At 39.4% G+C, this 25,635-nt stretch overlaps 2 protein-coding genes across 5 annotated transcripts; both read left to right on the forward strand.

The window, feature by feature from the left end:
- The first annotated feature begins 2,430 nt into the window (after window positions 1-2,430).
- Window positions 2,431-7,768, forward strand: LOC100701201 (protocadherin-10). Its single transcript, XM_013274542.3, has 4 exons — window positions 2,431-5,777; window positions 6,699-6,760; window positions 6,854-6,966; window positions 7,284-7,768. The coding sequence occupies exons 1-4, from the start codon at window positions 3,264-3,266 to the stop codon at window positions 7,553-7,555; spliced, it is 2,961 nt and encodes a 986-aa protein (XP_013129996.1). The 5' UTR covers window positions 2,431-3,263; the 3' UTR covers window positions 7,556-7,768.
- Window positions 7,769-14,483: 6,715 nt separating this feature from the next.
- Window positions 14,484-22,690, forward strand: LOC106098617 (protocadherin alpha-C2). Of its 4 annotated transcripts, none has more exons than XM_013274559.3 (3): window positions 14,484-17,095; window positions 18,651-18,687; window positions 19,626-22,690. In XM_013274559.3, the coding sequence occupies exons 1-2, from the start codon at window positions 14,663-14,665 to the stop codon at window positions 18,660-18,662; spliced, it is 2,445 nt and encodes an 814-aa protein (XP_013130013.1). In that variant the 5' UTR covers window positions 14,484-14,662; the 3' UTR covers window positions 18,663-18,687; window positions 19,626-22,690. The 4 variants fall into 4 exon arrangements, with proteins under 4 accessions (XP_013130013.1, XP_013130014.1, XP_013130011.1 ...); XM_013274560.3 differs by having other exon boundaries at window positions 19,629-22,690; XM_013274557.3 differs by lacking the exon at window positions 18,651-18,687.
- The last annotated feature ends 2,945 nt before the right edge of the window (window positions 22,691-25,635 follow it).

Below are 25,635 nucleotides of genomic sequence, written 5' to 3' on the forward strand. Positions count from 1 at the left end.
CTATGAGTTGAAGCATGCTTGTGAGCTGTAGCACAGAAACATCTGCTTGTTGGCGGGGGCAATTGTTTAGGCTGTCTGTATCCGGCAGTGACCTGAATTATTCTGTAATCTCTGAGCCTGAACGGTTAAGACGAACTTTCTTCTTTAGAGGCAAAGGCATTTCCTGCTGTTAGTGTGTGTATGTTTCTCAGCTGTGATGACTACAACTATTATTATTTACTGCAAAGTCAGAAAATGTTGTGACTTTGCAGTGACAATAATAGACCTGTGTAGTCATTAGTAAAGGTTAAGTAAGAAATATTAATAAACAGTCTAGTCATGGGTCACGTGTTTCATAGTTTTAGTCATCTGCAAATAAAATCTTAATGAAAAAAGGAATAAAGTTTAAATTGGTCTAATTAAGCTTGTGGTTTAGTGTGAATTGGTGGTGGTGGTGGTGGGGGGCTGAACTATTTGAATCTAGCTGGAATTACAGATCTACATCCCAGTTTTTTGCGTCTTGCCATGGTTTTGCTCTTATTTGGTTTTAAGAGATATAGAAATAAGATGCTGAAAGAATACTAATTACTATAATATTACACTTAATATCGCCAAACAGTCCAATTGAGAGGTCCTTCTAGTAGAGCTAGCTTTATATCCACTAATTGGATCATATGTTGACTTCTGACTTCTCATTTTTTTCCAATGGAGGGTGTCCTATTAGTACAAGATTTCTTTTTGTCTTATTTTGTTTTGTGTTTTTTAGTTAGAGGAAATGCAAAATAAAGATAAAGCAAGACATAATGTTATCATGTAAAAAAAACTGCTTTATTGGTCCAGGGAGGAAAGGGGTTTTATGTAAAACTGAGGAGCCTTTAGACAGCACAGGCACAATGTGATTTTACTGCTGTGTTATGTTAAAAAAGTACCTGTCATTGTGCTAGTTGTATGATGAATAGTATGCCGATTCTTGCTGCACAGCAATTTCTATAAAAATCGAATGAAGACAAAGGCCTTAACATCTAATTTCCTCTCCATTCTTTCATTAACTGATTTTTTTGTTACTCTGTGGGGTAAAGAACAACAGTTTTGTAGTGCAACAAAGACTTTAATAAAAAACACAATCAAACGCACGCATGAGGTAATATCCAAATGGATTTTTTCAAGACTGTTCAATTACTTTTAATGAAAATCTGTGTTTACAGATGGATTACACAAATTGAAGTAAACCCTCTTTTTCCTCCAGTAGTGCTATTTCTTTTACTGGGTGCATTTGATGAACTCAAATCATCACTTACTTTCTTATCTACCCATATGTGAATGTATGAACACTAGACTGGCATATTATTAGCAACCTTTTCCTGTTTACCAGACTGTGGAAATTTATGCTGTTCATAGCAATTTACAAACCATGCAATGTTTGTGTTTAGCACCCCTTCCCCATTTGGTGACTGTCCCTGAAATAACAGGAACACAAGAGGGGGATCTAAACACTTTGTGGCAAGAAAAATAGGATAGATAGCTGTGAATGTTCCTTGGAACCATGACAGTCGATCATGTGAAAAGACATTGTTGTCAGTTGGCTGTCGGCATTTCATGCCAGGTGATGCGTAACATCTACAATAGTTTTGTAAGGGGTTAAATGGAATTCAAAATAATTAGTTGCACTCAGAGCATGTTACATGATGGGCAGACCATTTAAGCAGAATGCAAAACACTGTTTCCAACGCTTTTTTGTTTTTTTTTAAGGCAAAAGTAGGCTAACCTTGTCTAATCCTGCCGTTTTAAAGCTGAAAAGTGGTTAAAGACAAAGGGATTGATAGTCTACTTTAGCCCTTTAGTGAGGGAAAGAGGAAGGTAAAGAGAGAAAGTGTGTGTGTGTGTGTGTGTGTGTGTGAGAGAGAGAGAGAGAGAGAGAGAGAGAGAGAGAGAGAGGAGAGAGAGAGAGAAAGAGTCGGGGGTGACAGTAAGATAATCTCTTTTGTGTTTTTGATCCCTAAATGTGGTGGTTGTGTCCCCTTATCCCAGCTACTTAGTTTCTGCTATGCGTAAGTGATGCCATGTACTTAGGCTGTGAAAAGCAGGTCAGTATGACCACTGAGAGAAAACCACATGTGCATCGCATGGATAGCCGTGGGATTATTCCTCACAAAATGTCTTAATTCCACTGTTCACTAATGATCCAGGGAAAATGCCCTCTAATCTCCATTCCATTAATTAAAAAGAGCATGAGCCAGTAGAAAACCTCACCATCTGCTGCAGTTTCATTCCTGCGGACAGATTGTGTTTTCAGTTTTAAACAGGGGAATGGGGATTTTTTTCCTTTTTTTCTGAGCAAATGGGTGAAGTAAGCATCGAGGGCGATAGTAAACATAATGCAACTGCTCTATTTAAGTACTAATACACTGAAATATTCTCGGGAAAAGATGTTTTAAACAGTAACAGTGCCTGCCAGGGTACTTTGATGGCGTTTGCGCTTATTCAGAACATTTTTACAGTTTACAGACTTTGCAAGGATATCGCAGTCAGAATGACATTAACCTTTCAAAACTTCATTGATGTTTTGCCATAAATGAATATATACTGATTGATTTTCCTTTTTATTTTCCACTAACCAGACAAAGATTACAACGAGATTCTCACGCTGATGTTATCCTAATAAATCATTATCACAGTTCCATTTTTTATAAGATAACAAGTTTATGAGTTTCTACACGTGTTATTAATTTCTCAGTCATTTGTAGCAGGATCATTTTTGTTCCCGTTTTATTTTCTTATTCTGATATAGTAAAGGCATTTCTTAAAAATCTGAAAGTAGTTTGATTACATTGCACAATTATAACTTTTTACCAGTTTTGTGAGTTAGCGTGACTACACTGTAGTAAGGTGTGCTTATATCCGATTTTATTTCACTGTTATACTCTTATAAGAAATTGAATGTTGTACTTTTGACCTGCGGTCAAAGTCTAGAGGCTGTGACATAAATTTGATCAGGCTAGTAGGCAAAAGATTATCCCACCAGATGTCGTTTCTCCTCTATTGGAACAGTGGGGCCAATAATAAACACACACACACAGACACAGTAATCTGAGGCAGGCAAGTAGCCCTTGCGCGTCCCTTTCTCTCTTCTCTTCTCTTTTCTCTCGGACAGGCAGTGGCTGTTCCAGTCCAGCCGGTGTCAAGTTTTATCCAGGCTGTATGTTGGACAGTTCAGATTCAATCATCTTTTATGAGTACACTACAGACATAGTCCTTGTGAGTTGCCGAATTGCTTCAGCCTACAGATGGACATACAGGGAGCGATGAAAAGACTGAGTGGGAAATGGCATGTAGTCTATTTGGCGTTGTTCATTTGTTTCTTGGATGCAGTCTGGGGACAGATACGTTACTCGATCCCAGAGGAACTAGAGCACGGAGCTTTTGTTGGCAATATTGCAGAAGACCTGGGTTTGGATTTGGATAAGCTCTCCGCGCGCAGATTCCGGATAGTCTCTGGCACTAAGAAGCAGTATGTGGAGGTAAATCTGGAAAATGGAGTTTTGTTCGTCAATGAAAGAATTGATCGCGAAGAACTGTGCGAGCAGAGTTTGTCCTGCTCTTTTCACTTGCAAGTGGTTATAGAAAACCCTCTGGAACTCTACAGGGTAGAGATGGAAATTCTGGACGTGAATGACAACTCCCCTAATTTCCCGTGGACCGAATTTAATCTAGACATATCAGAGTCCTCTGCGCCAGGTTCCCGTTTCCCACTTGAGAGCGCACAAGACTTAGACGTGGGATCCAACTCCCTCCGCACCTACTTGTTAAGTGTAAACGAACACTTCTTCTTGGATATACAGACGCGCAGTGACGGCAGTAAATTTGCAGAGCTACTTCTGCAAAACCCTCTGGACAGAGAGCAGCAGAGTGCGCATCAGATGGTGCTCACGGCCGTGGATGGAGGTGCACCGGAGAGATCAGGCACTGTGCAAATTGACATCACCGTTCTGGACGCAAACGATAACGCGCCTGTGTTTGATCAGTCGTTTTACAGAGTGAGGCTGGCCGAAAACGCGCCCAAAGGTACAGTTGTTATAAAACTTAACGCTTCCGATCTTGACGAGGGTTCCAACGCTGATATCACCTATTCATTCAGTGGCCACGCTCCCATCAAGGTGCGCCAGCTTTTCAGCGTGGATTCAGAAACGGGGGAGATCAAAGTCAAAGGAGTGATAGATTATGAAAAGGCCAGGATGCATGAAATTTATGTCCAGGCTAAAGATAAAGGCCCCTCTGCCGTAGCAGTTCACTGTAAAGTGCTGGTCAACGTTTTGGATAAAAATGACAACCTCCCAGAGGTGATCTTAACATCTGTATCCACACCTGTGCAGGAGGACGCGCCTCCCGGGACGGTAATAGCCGTCATCAGCGTGATGGACAAAGACTCAGGTGAAAACGGGAATGTGGACTGCGAGATCCCCCATCACGTCCCATTTCAGCTCCACTCGTCATTTAAGAATTACTACACTTTGGTTACCTGCGATTTTTTGGATAGGGAGGCAGTCGCGGAGTACAACATCACTCTCACTGCCCGAGATATGGGTTCCCCTCCTTTATTCACCAGGAAAACAATTTTAGTGCAAGTGTCTGATGTGAACGACAACACGCCGAACTTTAAACAGCCTTCGTACACTGTGTATCTGACAGAGAATAACGCGCCGGGGGCGTCTATTTGTGCGGTGACTGCACTGGATCCCGATTCTGGTCAAAATGCGTACTTGTCATATTCAGTCCTAGAAGGTGACATACACGGAATGCCCGTGTCCACGTATGTGTCCGTAAACTCAGACAACGGTAACATTTACGCGCTGCGATCCTTTGACCACGAGCAACTCAAAAACTTTCAGATCACGATTCAAGCTCAAGACGCGGGATTCCCGCCTCTGAGCAGCAACGTTACAGTGAACATCTTCATTTTGGACCAAAACGACAATGCACCTGTTATAGTTTCACATGTTCCGCAAAACGGCACTGCGCCCAGCGAAACTGTGCCCAGATCAGTTGACGCCGGCTATCTTGTCACCAAAATCAGCGCGGAGGACGCAGATGCGGGTCAGAACTCGAGGCTTTTCTATGAGATGCTCCAAGCAACAGACCCGAGTTTGTTCAGCATTGCTCTTTACACGGGCGAAATCAGGACGATACGCCAGTTAGTGGAGAAAGACCCCACGAGGCATAGACTGGTCATTCTGGTGAAGGACAATGGTCAGCCACCCCTCTCGGCCACAGTTTCCATCATTCTGTCAGTGGTTGACAGCCTGCCAGATTCCCCGCCCGATCTGGGTGACCTGTCACTAAGCCCACATCACAGCACCAACTTTACTCTGTACTTAATCGTGTCTCTGGGCGCAGTCTCCTTCACATTTCTAGTGGCTATTATCGTCCTCGTTGCGGTGAGGAGACTGAAAGGCAGACCTTCCAACAAAGAGTCCAAGTTCCCCTCCATCAGCTGCTGCTGCTGCTGCTCTCGTTCAGAAATATCCACTACCACAGAGGTGTTCAAAAAGTCCAACTTAAATGTCCGCATGTCCACGGGCGCGTCAGAGGTAAACAGCAACGGCGCACTCCCCCAGGTCTATTGCTACAAAATGTGCCTGACACCGGAATCATCCAAAAGCGACTTCATGTTCCTAAAACCGTGCAGCCCGGTAATGTCAGTTCAGCAGAATAATGCCAAGAGCACAGACTACCTGACTTCTGGCTGGAGCGCGCTGGACCACAATGAGCTGTCCAACCAAAGAGCAGCAACCCCAAACGAGGTAATGTGCTGAAATGAAGTGAATGAACATAGACTAAGACAGTGTTTTTCCTTCTCTGTCGTACTATCCACTTTAAAGCATTACAAACTATATCCACTCTGTCATGTCTCATCCCAGCCCTCTTCCTGCCATGCTGCATTTTATAGGCCTTCTACAGGCATAACTGCCATAAAACATGTAATACGCTGGGAGAAGATGGAGCAAAATCATTTACTATACTTTACTGATGGTTTCCAAACACATGTATGCTAATCTGTAAAATCCTAAAGTCAGATTAGATGCTAATATGTATGCTGTGTACACTCATACACACACATATAGATACATTTACATATAAAGATAAATACATACATATATTATATACTTTACTACTTTATTTTATTCATCCTTTTTTTGGAATAAAACAAATGAGGTCTGACTGCTCTGCACCTAGTAACTAATGAAATAGAAAATACAGCCTCAGCCCTGTACCTTGTAGCAGTAGGCTACCCTGCTGTTTGGAAGATCACAGTGTGACAAGGTGTGTAACACGGGCATAAAAGGTGCTGCAGGGATAAAAGAGATACACGTTTTTATCACCAACTTGAAGCTATCTTTTGATGTTAACACAACTCCTGGCGCATTTGTGCTCTAGTCAACAGCATTAGTGTCTGCACCTCACATTAGCCACATATTCTCAGATTAAGCGATAACTCCTTTATCACTTTTCAAAGCTTTGCTTTTATGTTTGACAGTCGCAAAAGATATGTAAGCAAAAAAAAATGTGTCACAAGTTTAAAGCTTTAAACTGACTTTCTGTTGGCTTTCTCTTAACTTCAAACCTATCCACTGCTGACAGCCAACAAGACTACACCTACACAGCAGTGTTCTCCCTGAAGTGCTCACTGATATTCAAAGTTTCTTTATGTTTTAAACTGGCAGCTCAAGTATTCAAACAAGGACTGGACGTGGACCAACAACCAGCGCAACTCGGCATACAAGAGGTGAGTACATAGCTGACTCAGTTGGGCAAACACTCACACACACACACACACACACCTGAATTTACACTTCTGTTATTTCTCTTATCTTTCCAGGTATAGCTCAGCAAATATGGAGGGCACGCTTTCACGCCAACCAAAATTTGACTCTGATGGGTTTTCCTGCTCTGTGGCACCACAGTACTGGACTTGGGGGAACCACATGAATGGTGGGTGGTAGATGTGCAATTTTGGCACATTATTGTTCATGTAAACGAGGGTGGCGGTGTGGCTGGGATTTCTATGCCTGAGGATTTAGTGCGACATTAAAAAAGGGGAAACCAAAAGGGAGATAATACCAGGCCCCTAAACCGGGGGAATTTTAATGCATCAACATGAGGATTATAAGTCCCTGCAAGAAGTGTTATTTGCACAAAAAAATTAAGAAAATGCCTTTAAAACCACCTTATTCAAATCAAAAAGACTCTATTTAAATATGAAGAAATAATCTCCAAAAGCAAATTTTAATGCATGCATATTTTTACAGACTGCAAGATGCCTCTTCAAGAGGGAGCAGCTCCAAACTATTCATGGACTAACAAGTCCACACAGCCTTATCCTGAAACACCGGACTACCAGCACAACGTGTACATTCCTGGCACCACAACTGGATACAGCACTCTGAAGCTGGCACCAAGAGGAGAACTGGACGTATACAACACCTTCTCCACTTTTGGAAAGAAAAAGAAATTCATCTCAAACTATGAACAATCTTTTGACAAAGATGGCAGTCATATAAGTAATTCTATATTTAAGTAATCCAAAACGTCAGCGAGGACATGCCAAAAATTTGTTGTCAATGTACTGGTCATGTTTCTGTAGCTTCTCTGTGTGTCAAAGCTGTGAATAAACTACTGTAACTCTGCTAGCAGTACCTTTCATAAGTTTCTATTAATAGCCAGCATTTAACAAATGTACTTTTAAGGTGTGATTTTTTTTCTAAAATATAAAACTACATCTGTTTTACTACAACAACAAAAGGTTTGTGTGATTATTATCCTGCATGTCTTTATCCATTTACTGTCCATAATGCACAGGCAATGCAAAACAGTATGGAAATGTGCCGAAAGAGAAGTCAAGAAAAGCAATGTAACATCTTTTTTTTTTTTTAATTAAAGCAATTAATCTGTCAAATATAAATAAAAAAGAGGATTAAGTTGAAGAGTGTAAGCACTGAAGCTGTACATCTTACACTGAGGGATTTTGTTACAGGGAATAACGCCACAGCTATAATATATTTCCTCTGTCTCGTGCAGTCGACCATCACACTAACACGTCACAGTGAATTGTTGGTGACATTTTGAAGGGCAATAACGCCAGTGAAGTGATGCAGATCCTATAAAGTTATGGCAAAAGACTTACAGCTCCTGGACAATAAATGGAGAGCTTAAGAGGACATAATTCACTTTTGGGTTACATGTATTCATGATGTATTCATTATTAGTGGTTGGGCTTGTATATTAATGAGTGTTTACATAATTATTCTTAGCAGGAATTATTACTCTGTATATATGCTATGTACAGAATAAATGAATAAACTTGAGACCAGCTCTAAATTTGTTTTTGTTAGGTTTTTTTGTTTTGGTTTGGTTTGGGGTTTTTTTTTTTGGGGAGGGGTGTCTCTTTCGACAAAGCCGCTACATTTTTATGGCTATGTGAAAACCAAAGTTAATATTGGAAGTTAATGTGACTCAAAAGTGATGGTCACTTTCACCATGAATAACTACGCACATGGGGTAGCTCAGGTTGTAGAGCAGGTCACCTACTAATCTGAAGGTTGGTGGTTTGAACCACGTCTGCTCCAGTATGCATCCTGAATGTCTTTGGGGAAGATACTAACCCCAAGTTGCTCTCCAATGCCTCAGTGGGAGTATAAATGTGTGTAAATGTTAGTGTGGATGAGGTAAGCCGTGTAAAGCGCTTTGAGTGTTCAGATAGAGTACAAAAGTGTTATATAAGATCCAGTCCATTTACATCAGTGCACTATGGTGTAACAGTGAAACAAATAGATGGGTTTTTTGCTACCTATTAAAAGAGACCACTTTAATGTGGTCTTCCATTAAAATGCTTTTAGAAAACAGTGAGTAAAAATCTAATCTTCACGTTAAATCAGTTGTTCTTTGCCAGCTTCTGACAGTAATGCTGGACTCCACCGGTTCCAGAGGTGAAGCATCCAGTCATATTTTAAAGATAAAACTATGCTGTGTTTGGACATATGGCTTTGAATGCCTTTTAACCTTTTTCATGAAGCTTTCCTCAGTAAAGACACGGCTTTTAAACTGCACTGTGGGAATTATCCACAGGATCCATTGTCTTTAACTGAGCTATTACAGGCTAGTGGGTTAATCATGGGCTAGGGCCTGACTGCCTCAGTGAACTGCTTCAAGCTGAGTGCCAAGGGCCATTTTGGACTCTGAAAATCAAGTCATGAGGATAAAAACCTGGAAAAAAAAAGAACATTTTACTCTGTTATACAGAGACTATTAGGAATTTAGAAAACAAGTCCAAATATGCCCGTAACAACATCCTGCCAGAAATTACAAATAACGAAGCCAAGATTTATCTTTGACTGTATCATAACCAAAAACGGCCGAGCTTAGCAGTCCCATGTGCTATAAGCAGGGACAGACAGCATATGTCCAGCTTCTGCTCTGTGTAAAATCTATTCACAGCCAAATCTGTGCTGCTTTATTTTCCTTTATCTCCAGTGACTATTCCCCCCACCAATCCATAGCTCCTACATCTCTGGCCAAATGCAGGGATTTCATTTAGTCTCCACCAGAGGGCGCGTTTACTTCACACATCTCTGGTGTGTTTTGGTGCGTCTTAAATACTTTCCTGTTTCCTTTAATTGGTAAGTTAGTTGTTATTTTTCATTTGTGGTTTATATATATATATATATATATATAGAAGAAGATGTATATATATATAAATATATATATATACATCTTCTTCCATATGTTAATACTGTCCATATGTATATAGTGCTGCAGAACTGTACCCCCCCCCAACATGTTTACACTGAGTAGGAGATGCTCTGTATCTCATTGTACAGCTGTATAATGACAATAAAGGCATTCTATTCTATTCTATTCTATATATATGTCAGAGCATTCCATTCTAAGAGCACTGATTCAGTTATCAGAAGATATCCTGCTAACCTGCTTTTAGTGAATAAACTTGGTAGAAAACCTTACAAGGTTTAGGAGTGGAATACATTCATGTTAAGCTGTTATTTCGTGTTACATATAAAACAACAATTATAAAATGAGGAAATTTCCTTAAAATCTCCTTAATATTTGAAATACATTTTTATGAAAGCCTAATAATATATTGATATAATATATTATATAATTATTGATCAGAGTAGTGTTTAATCTGTGTTAGATGCACATCTTTGGAAGTCACTGATTCATTGACAGTGCAGCATTTTAATTCAATTGTGGTAAATTCTGAGAAGTTTATGCCTCATTGTTTTTGTTTCTTTTTCCAAATTTTTTTAATTTGAAAACTTTGCCAGGAGAAACCAGAACAAGTTTTTTTTTGTTTTTTGTTTTTTAGGCAAGATCCTGAAAACAGAGTGAAACATCTGAAAACAGAAATCCAGTATATAAGGCAAAAACAGAGGTTGTACCACTCTGAGTTGGAAAGTCAATATTTGTTTTATTCTTCAACATAGCCAGAAATTTCTTAAACAAGCTCTATTGCAAGTAGTCTTCAGGACTGGTTCTCCAGGCTTCTTGAAGGGCATTCAAAGCTCTTTTTTGGATGTGGGTAGTCTTTTGTTCCATCCTCTGTCAAGGTGATTTCACACTGTTTGAGATTACTGAAAATTAAGCTGTTGCCAATCAGATGCTTCAGATGGTCAGATGGTATTTTCTCCAGGACCACTGAATGAAACACATCATCAAACCATGACAGAACTTCTGTCATGGTTTACAGATGGCTACTGTTGTACCTGGCCTCCTTACATATTGATGAGTATATAAAAAATTAAAATTTTCTGTTTCCAGAAAACGGCCTTTTCTGGATTTGTTCCCATTTCTTAGATACATAAATTCAGAATTTCATTTCATTTCATTTCATTTTTAATCTTGCCACTTGCAAGAAATGGGAACAAATTGGTTCTTTGCTAAGTTGTCTGTTATGTGTAGACACAACACTGGTTAATCGGTTGAGGAGGATGCTTTTGTTATGCTTGAATAATTCATAGGCAGTGTTTAACGAACAAACAAAAATGCTTAGGTACAAGGACTGCACTGAAAATGAAATGAAAAAAGTATCCAGTTACCATGGATATATACATAATTAAATAATACATTTAATGTGGATGGGAGGATGGGGTGTGAGGGGGGCACTTTTCAAAAAGAAATTAGGGTTGGTTCCAGACTTTTGCACATCCTGTAGTTGTAATCTTTCTAGTAAATGATTAAACAAGCTGAAACAAACTGATTCAGTAGATCTCTGTTCCTAATTAAGGCTCAGATGGCGTATGTGGTACTTGTTATTAAACATGTGTCATAATTAATTAAAATTAATTACAAAGCAAAAACAGCAGGCTATGTGAAGCTACTGCCCTGGCAATCACAGTTATAAGTTGAGGAAAACAGCCAACAACAGAGTGTATGTAACAAACTATATTTTACTTTCTGCACAGACTCAAAGTCAACTCATGGAAAGATTGAAAGAATTCATGATAGTAATAAAAACTTATAACAGTGTTTACATATATGGCACAGGAGCAAAGTGTTTGAGCAATTCTTTCAAATGCATTAAAGATAACATGGTGTGTGCTTTGCATGTACAGCATTTTCTGTAATTTTCTGTGTTGTCACACGATGGAGCCAAAGGAAAAGAGAGAGATTAAGCATCACCCTCATCTTGTCATCTGCCATGTCAACACAAAATGGTTTAAGCTTGCAGAAAAAGCTGACAAGTAAAAATATGACAGCTAGGAGAAATAATGAGAAGCACTGTATGCTGCATAGGCTGTATTAAAGGGAGAGACTGAAGCTTCTTTGCAGTAGCTTAGCTCAAAAGGAAAAGTAAACTTTTCATCACAGGATTAGTAGAAGACTCAGGCTGCATGAAGACATGGAGGTAAAAAAAAAAAAAAAAAAAAAAAACTAAACTAAAGGGTGTCTGATGTCTTCACTGACACCTCATCAGTAAAGTTAGTAAAAAAAGGAAAGACTGCATCTCCAGTTTAAAATAACATTTTTAGATACTTTTAAAATATACATGAAACAAAATTTGACCATTTAAAATGATTCACATTAAAGCTTTTGTGACATTTTTAATATCTCTGGATTTTCAAGTTGGACTCTTTGTCTTCTGTCTTTCCCCTTGCTTTCTGAACTTTAACCTTTGACTGAAGCATTACCTCCATTTAGCAAATCTCTTCATTTTTTAAGAGCTTGACTCTTTTTGGCCATTAATAACAGAATAACCCTTTAAAAATCTTTCTTATTGCAAATGCATGTTAACCCAAGCAAACTGAAAAAGTTTGCATGGGCCTCTAGGGAGGAGTATTTCATTTTTTTTACTGGAAATGCATTCATTAAGTGGTCAGAAGGATACTCTGTCATGTTTGAATGATTCCTGGATCCAAATGATTGAATATGTGATTAGCTTTTTTCAGTCCAAGTGGCAGCCAAAAACAAAGTCCAGAAAACCAAGATTACCATGGGGCGACAGCAGAGGGCTGTCTTCAGAGAACAGCCTGGAAGAGAGTGCAAAGGGACAATGAACTAAAGCAAGCTGAAAACAGACACAGGAGGAGAGGATATGGGAAACACCAGGGTAATGAGATACTGCTGAAACTAATCCAAGAAGACAAGAAACCAAACTGGGAACAAGACACAAGAGACTGAAGCTGCCCAAATAAAACAGGATGCAACAAAATGAAGGCACACCTAACACAGAAACTGAGATTAAACCACAGACACATAGAACACAAGAGGGCAGGAAAAGTGAAACAGTAACTATATTTAATGATTAAAAAAGTAATCATATCTAAAACTAAGAAAACCTGAAAATAGAATCAAAAGCAGAACACGAACAATGCACATGATGCACACTGATCCAAAGATCATTTGTCCCTTACACATACATTGGAAAAAGAACTCTTGTAAGATGATGGATACTTTTTTTTCAGAGCATCCGAAATCTAGGAAATTATTGTTTTTTTCAAACTGTTTAATTCATTTAATTTGGCTCTGGAGAGTCTGTAACAGCTGCATGATTATCTTATCAGAGGCCATTCATGTGTGCTGGGAGCCAACAGAAAGTCAATCAGTTCAGCAAATGAGGGTCTTGGTTGCACATGCCCTAAATGAGCACTAATGTGCATGCTCACGGGCCCAAAAACGTGGAAGCAGATGTAAGTACCTCATAGAGGACCTTTGGTATATGCGCTAATAAGCAACTTTCATTCAAATGAATGAGGCACTGTCCTGAGCTGCAGTATCCACTTTTCCTCAGCTCACCCCATTGAAGCCCTATTCTTCATTCAAAGTCACTTTATAGTGTTTTCTTGTTGTTGTTTGGGTAATTAAAAAACAACGTCACATTTCATCTGATAAAATGACACCAGCAGGGAAACTTCTGCTCTTGCAAAACCTTCAAATTGTTACATACTCTATCCATTTGGGCACTTTGGTACATTTTACTTCTTTGTGTGGGTGCCTTAGGTTGCACTGTATCGTGTTTACCGCTGAGCACCTTTGAGGGTCATAAAAAGCGTCTCCTTCACTTCTTTGTCAAGTAACAGTGAGAGCTACAGCAGAGAAATTTGGCAACACCTCCATGACGTCTGTTTCTGACATCCATTCCTTTTCTTCTGCTTATCCACTTCAGAGGGGGCCTGGAGTCTATCCCAGCTGTCATAGGGTGAAAGGTGGAGTACACCGGGGTACACCGATATACTGGACAGGTTACCAGTCTGACACAGGGCAAACACAGAGAAAGAGAGCGACAACATTCACACTCACATTGACGCCAAATTTTAGAATCACCAGTTAACCTAACCCAGGTAACTGCCAGTCCCTGACAGAACCCACGCAAACATGGGGACAACATGCTAACTCCACACAGAAACACAGCACAGAGGGACGGTGATGAAATCGACATGATTTCAAAAATGAGACATGAAGGGATATGATTCTGTTAACTCTTCTGACTCAATTGATTATATTGTTTGACTTTCATAACATTAGAGGACCCGAAAGAACGATGATTGCAAACACATGCTCACCAAGTTTACGATTTTTCTAAAGCCTATGCTGTGCCCTTAATCAAAGATGCTGCTATTGTGCAAAGAATGAGTTAATTATCAAATATTAATTTAAAAAAATACATTAACCAAAACTAGTTATTATTGCTGTTGTTGCTGTTTTTTCTTTGTTTTTTTGTTTCTTAATTCAGTCAGCCATCTGTCAGCCAGCCATCCATTTCTCTATTTTATTTTTATTTATTTATGGTTTTTTTTTTTTTTTTTTTTTTGCTCTATTAGACAACACAGGATGCAAGCTGTTGCACAAAATGCCGAAAATTATTCTTAAAAAAAAAAAACAAAGAAAGAAAGAAGGGTGCCATATGGGCACCGTTTAATTTCACTGAGGAGAATTCACCAGTCTGCTCAGGCCCTGCTCAGACGTTGCATACGCCCCTGCAGAGCAGAGCCGTGAGAGCCCCCCCTCTCCTCCTCCAGTGGCACTGTGCTGTAAATGGCCTGCTGCAGCTACAGCTACAAGTCGTGGAGGCAAGAATGACACCGGCGCTCCCCTACATCAAGACAACTTGAGCGTAAGAACGGATTTGTTTCATTAATTCCTTTAAAATAATAATAAGATATACCAAAACACGATGGCGCTTATCCCTGCATCTTTACGGACACGGTTAGTGGTGGGTGTTTTTTCGTTCATTGCAATGTGGGGATTTGCGCTCTCCATCACTCGGTACTCTATTCCGGAGGAAATGGAAGAGGGTTCCTTTGTTGCTAATCTGGCCACAGATTTGGGTCTGGATGTTCGCAGTTTGGAGGAGCGCAAAGCAAAACTCGATGTTATTCACAGTAAAAATTACCTTGACATCAACAAAGATACGGGGGAGCTGGTTATCCGCGAGAAGATAGACCGGGAAAGCATATGCATGACTAAAACAACCTCGTGTTTTCTGAAAATGGATGTCATACTTTCAAGCCCGGTTCGCATTTTTAACATCGAGCTGGAAATTATGGACATAAATGACAACGCTCCGGTGTTTCGCAGAAAGACAATGCACTTAGACATTTCGGAAGCAACCCTTCCCGGTGAGAGATTCTCACTGACAAACGCCGTGGATGCGGATGTGGGGGCGAATTCAATCAAGACCTACTATCTCAGTGAAAGCAAATACTTCAGCATCGACATCCAGACCGGCAGCGATGGCTCCAAATATGTCGATTTAGTGCTTAGTGGTAATTTGGACCGTGAGGAGCATGCTGTTCACGATTTAATTCTAACCGCTGTGGATGGAGGTGTGCCTCCTCGCTCCGGCACAGCCAGCATCATTATTAACGTTCTGGATATCAACGACAACGCCCCCATATTCAGTCAGCCGGTATATGCAGTCAATGTCTCGGAGAATTCGGCAGCAGGAACAGTGGTCATGACCTTAAATGCAACAGACTTAGACGAAGGCACAAACGCCCAGCTGGTATACTCACACACACTGTACACATCGGAGAAGACACAAGAGCTATTCTCACTTGATCCAAATTCAGGTGAGATCAAGGTGAAGGGGGTGATCGATTATGAAGAGAGTCAGAGTTTTGAGATGCACATACAGGCACAGGACAGAGGGACGAACCCTCTGTCCGGACACTGTAAAGTTACAGTGTTTGTGACGGATCTGAATGATAATTACCCTGAAGTGACCATCAAGTCTCTGAAAAGTTCGCTGACTGAGGATGTCGCTGTAGGGACGCTGATTGCAGTGGTCAGTGTGAGCGACAGGGACTCTGGAGCCAACGGAGAAGTGGAGCTCTCTCTAAATAGGCAAGAAACATTACCATTTCTCTTAAACAAGTCCTCTGAGGGTTACTTTGAAATGCTAGTGTCAAAACCACTGGACAGAGAGGTAATAAGCAAATATGACATCATACTGAGAGTGACAGACAAAGGTGTGCCACCCTTATCTGAAAATGAAACCATCACTTTGGAGATACTGGATATCAACGACAATGCACCTACATTCTCCCAGTCGTTCTATACAATCCATGTCATGGAGAATAATCCACCGGGGGCATTATTGACATCTCTGAGTGCATTTGACCCAGATCTGAATGAGAACCAGTACTTGGTTTATTTCATAATGGAGAAAGAAATCATTAACACTTCTATGTCGATGTTGTTTTCTATCAATCCTGAGAATGGTGATCTTTATGCCCTGAAGACCTTTGATTATGAGAGAGAAAGGGACTTTCTTTTCCACATTGAGGCAAGAGACTCTGGTGTTCCCCCGCTGAGCACCAATTGTACCGTGCATATTATTATTCTGGACCAAAATGACAACACCCCTGTCATAGTGTCACCTTGGCGCGCACAGGGCTCTGTTGTAGAGGAGGTGATACCGAGGTCGACTGATAAGGGACATTTGGTGGCCAAAGTGATCGCCATTGATGCAGACTCTGAGCAGAACGCCAGAGTCACATATCAGCTACTTCAGATCAGCGATTCAACCCTCTTTAGCCTGGATCAGTACAACGGTGAGATCCGGACAACAAGGATGTTTAGTTACAGAGATCCAAGACAACAGAGGCTGGTAATTGTTGCCAAAGACAATGGTCAACCTTCTCTTTCTGCTACTGTCACCATCAAGATATCAACAGTGGAACATGCAATGGCCTTTTCAGAGACTACAGAGCTTCCGCTAGACTATGACATGTTCACTGACCTAAACCTCTACTTAGTCATCGGTTTAGGAGCCGTGTCCTTTCTGCTACTGATAACCATCTTAGTTATTATTGTGCTCAAGTGTCAAAAACCAAAGCCAAAGGCCATCAAGATCCCTCCAGCCAATAGAAATAGCGTGATCAGCAGGAATAGCGTGATCAGCCAGAGAAGCTCCACTATCGCAGATTCCACGCTGATCTCCAGCGATGCCTACTGGTACAGCTTGTTCCTCGCAGAGACCAGGAAGGGCAAAGTGGTTGTGAGACAGCCCATAATTCCCAAAGGAGCTGGGTATTTTGTTTCCAGCATACCCAGGAGCATAGGGCCAAGTGAGACCACAGATTCCAGAGCATCAACACTGGAGGTATGTTGAAATTTCGGATGGGTTTGGTAAAAAGCTTAAAAACATTGAAATGGAGCTTTGGATAGAGCTGACTTCCTGCAGTATAAAAAGTGCACACATATACTTTTTTCTCCTGGAGAGAGGAGGAATATTTTCTTTGTAATACCCCTCTAACATTAACAGGTACAAACACAACATAATACATTGCATGTTCAATAGGCCACTAACAATTTTCTCAGTATTAGCATTTCACATTTCTGGTAAATATTTTGTTAAAAATGTTTAAGCTATCCAAACTTTAGATTAATTTCGAGTTGAAGTTTCCTTCAACCTGCATTCAAGTATAAATCAGAAATACTATACTTATACTCGACAACATTTCAGAAGTAAATATTGCAGGTTTGAGGTTATTCCTGAAGTGAAGATTTTACCAAGTCTTGGCATCCCCTGAAGGAGGCCAACCCCTAGCTTAGTTTAAACTATTGAACTGTATATATTTCTTCAAATATGGCATACTACACAATGCAACGTGGTTTCACCTGGCTCCACTTCAAGAATGAAATCCAACATTGATCAGTATTAAGGATGTAATAATGTGGGATTCAAAAAGTCATTTTTTTTCCACTTTTGATACTTTCAGTGTGTTTAATAATAATATTTATGGACGATTTTGAATGTTAATTCGGGCTGTTTAAAAGTGTAGGACTGGTACTTTTACTTGGGCAAAGGATCTTAGTACTTCTTCCACTGCGGTGACTCCTCGCTGGCACTTTGAAATGCATTCAGGGTGACACGACTGACTGAAAAATCAAAGCGCTTTCTATTATTTAGCTTGGGTCTGTGTCATGAGTCTGATGGGCTAGTTTTCTCTGCAGTCTGAAATCTGATACGAGTTGAAAATAAAAGTGGGGCTAAAGTTTTATTTAGAATGGATGAATTTTATAATAACTATTAGTAATTTCATTGACATCAATCAAGTGAAATGTATATTGTAATGAATAATAACACACCTATTTTCAGAATTATTGGAAATAAGTTACAACTAAGAGGACAGCTGAATTTATTTAGTTTTGTTTTTCATCAAGCATGTGTTTCTAGAGCAAACAATCAGCGCTGCTATTGCATAATTAGGCCAAACAAGCCCACAAAAAATTGCCACTTTTTGATGTCTTATGTAGTATGTAGGTCATGTACTGCAGATGCATAGCACAGAATCATAGCATAACTGGTAGGTGCAAGAGGGGGAGTACTACAAAGAAGATCAGACGTGGGAGGGTTGTCTTCAAGGACAAGCGAGATGCCTCATGAATCTCTAGCAGTGTTCTGGCACACTGTAGACTATCAACAATGCATGGATGCTAAAAAATGATCCAGATGTTGTTTATGTTTGTACAGCTGGACCTGCAGAGTAAACTGAATCGAGTGATCCGCTGAATGATCAACATGAATATGCATGTTGTACGGGGGCATATGGAGGGAAAGAGACAAACACCCATGTATGATGTGGATGTATTGTGAGCGTGAGTTCGAGTGTCTGCATTACCACTGAATTTGTCTCTTTTTTTCTATTCTTAAGTACTCAAAATGAAAGGAAGTCCATTCTACAACTGGAGGTATGCTGGTTGCTAACTACATCTGTAGAGCCACTATAATTGTGTAGAAATCTCTTTCTATTCGATATTCGTGCTTTGTTTGGCTCTAAAATTTGGATTTTATACAAATTCTTTTCTGATTCTTCCTTCTTTGTTTTTTTGCTGAAATCCTTTCCCAAGATATTTTCCTGATTAAATAGAACAGGTTACACTAGCCCACAAAATACAGCACTCCCTTCTAATTCACTGCTACTGTGAGCACTAAAATCTAAATTGGCTGGTCTCTGAAGTGAGAAAACCATCTATCAGCTTATAACAAGAGCTGAGATTAGAATAAAATTGGCTGCTTGTCAGATCTGTGTTGCGCACATCTGGCTAGCTTGGTAGAGATTCAGGGCAAAAATGATGGCGCAGACAGGAAAAAAGGATTAAAGAATGAATTGCCCTGAGTGGATTCTCAGCATACCTGAGAGCAGTGACTATATAAACTCAGGTCTTCACATATAAACTCTGTTAGGTGACGTTTAAATGTCGCAAAGTATTAAACCCCATTCTTTTTTCCCCCATGTCAAAAAAAACAGACAGTTTAATATTGGCATACCAAAATACCAAATAGCACATTGTGATGCTTGCTTGTGCATGCTTTAGTCACACCTTCTGCTTCCCTTATTTCAGTTAATGACTTTGATATTTTATTTTAGTCATGTATGTTAGTCAAACAATTTTTTTGTATTTTTAAATTTGTAGATTGATTTTTTTTTAAACAAATTAAAAAACAATCCTGATTATGATTGATTTAGTGACTTATCTTTCAATTTAAATGTCCCTAATGTCTATTGACATGTCAATGATGGTGGCAGTAACCAGTCACGATCCACTGTTGCATGAGTGAGGACTTTCTGTAAGTTTATATTAAGACTTACTTCCTGTGTTGGCTAATTCTATGTTCTTTCTCTCAGCAGGGGCCCAGAAGAGAACTGCCATGATATAATCATCTCTTCATGGGAGTCTTTGGCTAAAAATCTTCCCTGTGACTCACAAAGAAGATGTAAAAAAAAACAAAACCAACAGAAACAAAAAAAAAAAACCCATCTGCTAGTCCCTCTGCTCCAGCTGTTCTTTCTCTCTACTTCCTCCATTGACCACTAACCACCTCAGCCTTCCAGCTTTGTTAATCTTTTAAGCATGAATCTGCATGATTCTACAACTAAGTATTCAGACAACAATTTGAAATAGTTTCTGGCAGGATATGTGGACATTACTGAGCAGACCTCATGTCATAAATCATTCCCTCCATGATGTTCTGAAACTTTTAAATAGACAATTTTGCCTTTTTTTCACCAGAGTTTAAGCTGAGTGTTGTAGTTGTAGAAACCTTCAGTACTTTGCAATATTCTTAAGTTCAAGTCAGGCAGCATTTCATATAAGCAAGAGTTCAAAATATGCCTAATCCTAAATATACACGTGAATCAGGGTGAATATGCTTCTTCCATAATTCTGATATAACATAACTGTAGCTGGTTATGTCACTGATTCAGCCTTTTTGTCTTGTTTCTTTCTCGGTTTTTAATAAAACGTTTCTACTCTATTATGGGTCTTGCTGTTTAGTAAGATTCATATACTTTTAGTTAAGCTGTTTTCACACATGCTCCAGAAAATATTGAGAGAATTACCCAAGGACATTTTCTACAATTGCCACATGTAGCATGCAAAAGGGGAATAGTCGGTGTCAGATGCATTCTTATTACCGGATAGACGAGAGTGCTGCCTTGGCGGAGTGTGCAGAAAGCACACTTGCTGTGAATTCACTGGGCAATTATCTGCTCTAGTCTCAAATGGGTGCATTCAGATGTTACATGGTGTTTTTACTAGAGAGCTGGCAGGGTAAAGACCGTTAAACGTCCAGAATGACATTTGCTTTCTCTCATAGAGCTCTGCTAGTTAATGCTGAGGAAAGTTTACGCCCACGGTGCAAGTGTGAAAACAGCTGTAGTAAGTTTCTAAGAAAAAGAGCAAAAAAAAAGGATTTTATTCCATTTTAAATTTTTTAAACAATATTTGTTGTACTAGAGAAGTTCTGAATGTGTCAAAGTGATGAATAAGAATGAAAGACAAGAAAACTAAAAAAAAACACATTATAGGTGATACATTGTTTCTCTTTTCATTTGATTGTAGATAGATTAGTCGTATAGGGACGATAACAAGATTACAAAAGTTAACTAACAACAGATTTACATTTTCTATCTGACGTGTCGCATCATACACAAAAATATTGAACTTCCTCAATTTTCATTTTCACAGTGTAGTTTGAGCCTGTCTCCTTACGTTGTACTAAGCCAGGGGGTCTGGAGGAGGTGTGTGCTCACACCTCTTTTTTTTTTTTTTTAACTGAGGTAATCACAGAGTGGGGTGAGGCCAGAGTGGGGGACATGTACAACTCTCAGACACAATGAACCGTATTTTTAAAAACACAATCAAATATCAAATGTCAGTTTAACTGTCTGTAAGAAGATTTGCTTATTACAAGCTATCATCTCTTCGGGCTCATTTCCCTAAAAGTTGACCGTTCAAATAATAACTGTGTTCACTCATTGCACAAAGTGCAAATTGAATAATTTAATATGAAAACAAAGGAATAATATAGAGCAAGTATATCCAAATGTATTTATCTTTGCCAGGGTACAAAGGGATATCAGGTACAGGCAAGGCAATTTAGGAATATTATTGTTTTTATATATTTTTTGGTAGTAACTTTTAATGCTGCTTTTGTGAGCTTTTTTGAGGGCATTTTTTGTTGCATATTTGTAGTTTAGTGTACGTGATGTTGTTTTGATGGTGTACATATTAATATATAAATAATAAAACTAGAATACTTCTCTTGACCTCAAAAGTAGCGCTGTTGCACTACGAATAAGCCCAGGACTTTCATGACTCAGAAACAAGGAGCTTATTAACACCACTTATTAGGGTGCTAATTGATCAAATGTAACTGTATGTGGTAAAAGTATTGGATTATGAGAAGAAGAGCGCAGTGTTAATTATAGTCACAGCATTAAAGTGCAGACTCTGCAAGTTCAGAAATCTGCTGAACCCATACGTGGAGCGTGAAAAGCATTAAGCAGATGCCAGCACTTTGAATCTGAATCTAAATGTGATCGGAGCACTCCCTTCAGTAATGCAGTGAAGGTAGAAGATTTCAGGAAGTATCAGTCTTCACATTTAGAGTCAGTGAAATTGAACCTCTCTTCCTCTCTTTTACTGTTGCACCAGGCTTCCCAGACATAAACACATCTGTCTGGCTGTCTGTCAGGCTAACGATGTCACGTAATAAGCGATTTCTCGCTGTGAAGAACGTTTTATATCTTTAATTCATGCCTGAACCAATCTGAACAGTGTTTAAAATGATTTTTTAAAAATTGCACATACGATGAGCTCTTTGTGTGCCTTCTGCATTGTAAAAGATAAACATGACTGTTGATGAATGAAATAATGGCATTCCACTAGTATTACAAATTACACTGACACCCATGATACAATACCTTGAATTTCTCGTTGGGTGGGGCTCAGCCTTTTGGTTTCAGAGCAGGTTTTCAGTTAAAAACAAAGAAACAAACAAAAAAAGCATCAAAAAAAAACATGCATTTATTGTAAAATGAACTGCTTTATACTTTGTGTTTTTTCTACAGTAGACTTTTTTGATATTTTCTGTATTCACTGTGACTGAATGGCACAGGAGGTGCTTGTGCTCAGTATTGTAAACGTGAGTAATTCTCATGCGTACACAGCTCAGTTTTTTTTTACTTTTCTCTTTCTCGCTTATTTGCCCGTCAGATTGTACAGTATGCTTTGAGAGTCACATCAAACGTTAGCCACTTCCATCCCATTTAATGGATCAAAGACAGTATGGGTGAGAATGGTCTTGCTTTGTTTTCAAGTCTAGTCAATCGTCAGATTTTGATGTTGCTTATTTGGCTTAAATGTTCTGCCTGATCATGCTAGTTTGAATAAAGCTTTTTAATCTGTCTTTCTATTGTGTCTCTAATGAAGAATGAAGCTGAAGTGATCAGAAGTGACTTCTTGAATGTGATGTTCTCTCTTCCCCCTCTTCCTTGCTCTCTCAAATTCCCTCACATACACACATTTTGACCCAGTTTCTCTTTATAACGCTCTGTACTAATTCTTGGAAATTGAAAACTAAATAAAGGAGATGCGCCTGCAGTTCAAATCACAGAAGCAGACAAATAATAGCTTTGTCAGGATTAGTAAAAGCCATGAGCCAAATTGCAGTAGTCTGCTCTTTGCTGTGGCCACACAGGGCTTTTAGTTTGTAGTCCTATGGCAGATTCATGTATGAGAGTCCTGTGAATTTGTATCACTAGCTATTGCCGCTGTTATCAATAACAGCAAATTTCTATCTGTTATCTGGCTAAATAATAACAACTTCCATACCTGGATTGATGTGATTTACAGTGTCTTTCACAGTAATGATCTGGCTTGCTTTTCAAACAAAATCAATACCTGTATAAAATAAAACTATTAAGAATAGTATTGACTGAAATCTAGTAGATTTGGATAATAAAATTGATAAGCAGTTCCTGTGTCTCAGCTGTATGCCGGTCAGTTCACAAATACAGCACCTTGTAAAATTACACAATACTATAGAGAAGGCCCAAAAGTTCTTAAGTAACTTGTGCTTTAAAAGACCCTGAAGTAGGTCAGTGCAAATGAGCAGTGCAACTGTGGCTACATCCCATGTGCTGAGTGCTGTTCCCGCCAACTCTTCCCTCAGGAGAGCTACGTTTTTTAAACCGACACAGTCCATGTTGCTGAAATTGTTGTGCAACCCACCAGTGATAAACACAAGCAAAGTGCAACTACAGTTCAAAAGTGTACTTTTTAATCACACTGGTTTCTAGAATGTTTAACTGTTTTACAATGTTTCTAAGTACTGTACTGCACAAGGTAATTAAAAGGTAAACCAAAATCTAAAATATAAATACAAATTAAAAAGTAGATTTCAGGAGGAAAGAAAAGAATTATTTTGTATCCTTAGAACGTAAATGTAAATTGTCAGAAAGACTAAACTGAAACGGTTCCCACCAATAAAAAATAAACTGTCATGAGTCACTCTGGAAGCCAAAACCTCTAATATCTGTGCTGCAGTATTTAGGGCAGCACTGTCCAGCCACCCAGCTCTGATCTGTTTCAATGCAATAACCCTGGTGACCTGCCCAGGGTGCTTTGTTCAGTGATTCTTGTCCCACTGTGAACCCAAACAGAGCAGGCAAATGTGGAAAATCAAACCGATGTTAGGTTAGGTTAAGTGTTTCCAGTGTGCACTTATAGTGAAGCAGCAGCACTTAAAAAAACACACTCCTCTCTGCTGTAATCTGTAATGTAGTAGAAGTTGTTTGTTTTTTTTCAGACAACTTTGTGGTCCGAAAGAGGTATGCAATTAAGCACCCCATTACACATCATCACAACTTTTTTCTGCAATGCTGCAGTGCTTCCATATCTAATGTGTGGGCTTCATTATAAATCATTTTAAAATCTATCTGCCTCACAGTAAAAAGAAATGCTTTTGTTTGCAGCTAGCTCATCACACAGCAATATATCGATCCGTTAAGTGTGTTTCATTCCTGAATTCATTGTGGCAGTGTGTTTTACTCTTCAGTACTGAGATACAATATTCAAAACAGAGCTTTGGGAAAGCTGCTAAAGCATATTTTTACCAGATTATCTGGACTGACTTAAGTCTATATTTTGGCCACTGTAAAAGCTTCTTTTAGATCAGCTTCAGTGTGTGGATTTGCATTAACTATAATCAACCTAAAACAATTCTCCTTTTATGAATTAATGTGATTTTGATTTAGTCGCTTTAAACACATGTTTAAGCAGGGAATTTGTCTCCAATAAACGAAGTTCAAAAAGGTGTCAATGACCAAATATTATACCCAAAATATAAAGTAGACATCTGGTGCCTACATTGTGGATGGCAGCAGTCACTCTGGTCCACTCTAGATAACTCTATATAAGCCCATATTATATCCCCAAAAGTATTCACTCACCCATCCAAATTATGTAATTTAGATGTTCCAATCACTTCCACGGCCACAGTTGTATAAAATCAAGCATGTAGGCATGCAGACGACTTCTACAAACATTTCTAAAAGAATTGGTCACTCTCAGGAGTTCAGTGAATTCCAGTGTGAAACTGCAATAGGATGCTACCTGTGCAACAAGTCCACTTGTGAATGTTCCTCACAGCTAAATATTTCACAGTCAGATGTTAGTGGTTGTGTAACAAAGTAGGTGATTGGGAACGACAGCAGCTCAGGGCACATAAAATTACAGATCGGGGTTAGTGCACAAGGTCGACAACTTTCTGCAGTCAATCACTACAGACTTCCAAACTTCATGAATGTGGTTCCACAGCCGAGCAGCTGCATGCAAGATTTACATCAGCAGCTGCAATGGAAAGTGTCCGATGCAGTGATGTAAAGCACACCGCTACTGGACTCTAGAGACGTGTTCTCTGGACTGACCAATCACGCTTCTCTGTTTGGCGATCCAATTGACAGATCTAGGTTTGGCAGTTGCCACGGGAGCAGAACTTGTCTGAAGTTTGGTGGAGAGGGGATTATGGTGTGGAGGTGTGTGGAGGCCCCCTTAGTTCCCCCCTTAGTTGGCTCCCTTAGTTCCAGTGAAAAGAACTCTTAATGCTTCAGCATATCAAGATATTTTGGACAATTTCATGTTCCCAACTTTGCAACTTTGTGGGAACAATTTGGGGATGGCCTCTTTTCTTCCAACATGATTGCACACCAGTGCACAAAGCAAGGTCCATAAAGACATGAATGGTATGGAAGAACTTGCCTGGGCTGCACAAAGTTCTGACCTCAACCTGATGCTTCTGGAAAAATGGTCAAAGATCCCCATAAACATACTCCCAAACCTTGTGGAAAGCCT

The sequence above is a fragment of the Oreochromis niloticus genome, linkage group LG10 (genome assembly GCF_001858045.2).
Source record: "Oreochromis niloticus isolate F11D_XX linkage group LG10, O_niloticus_UMD_NMBU, whole genome shotgun sequence".
In the NCBI taxonomy this organism is placed as follows: domain Eukaryota; kingdom Metazoa; phylum Chordata; class Actinopteri; order Cichliformes; family Cichlidae; genus Oreochromis; species Oreochromis niloticus.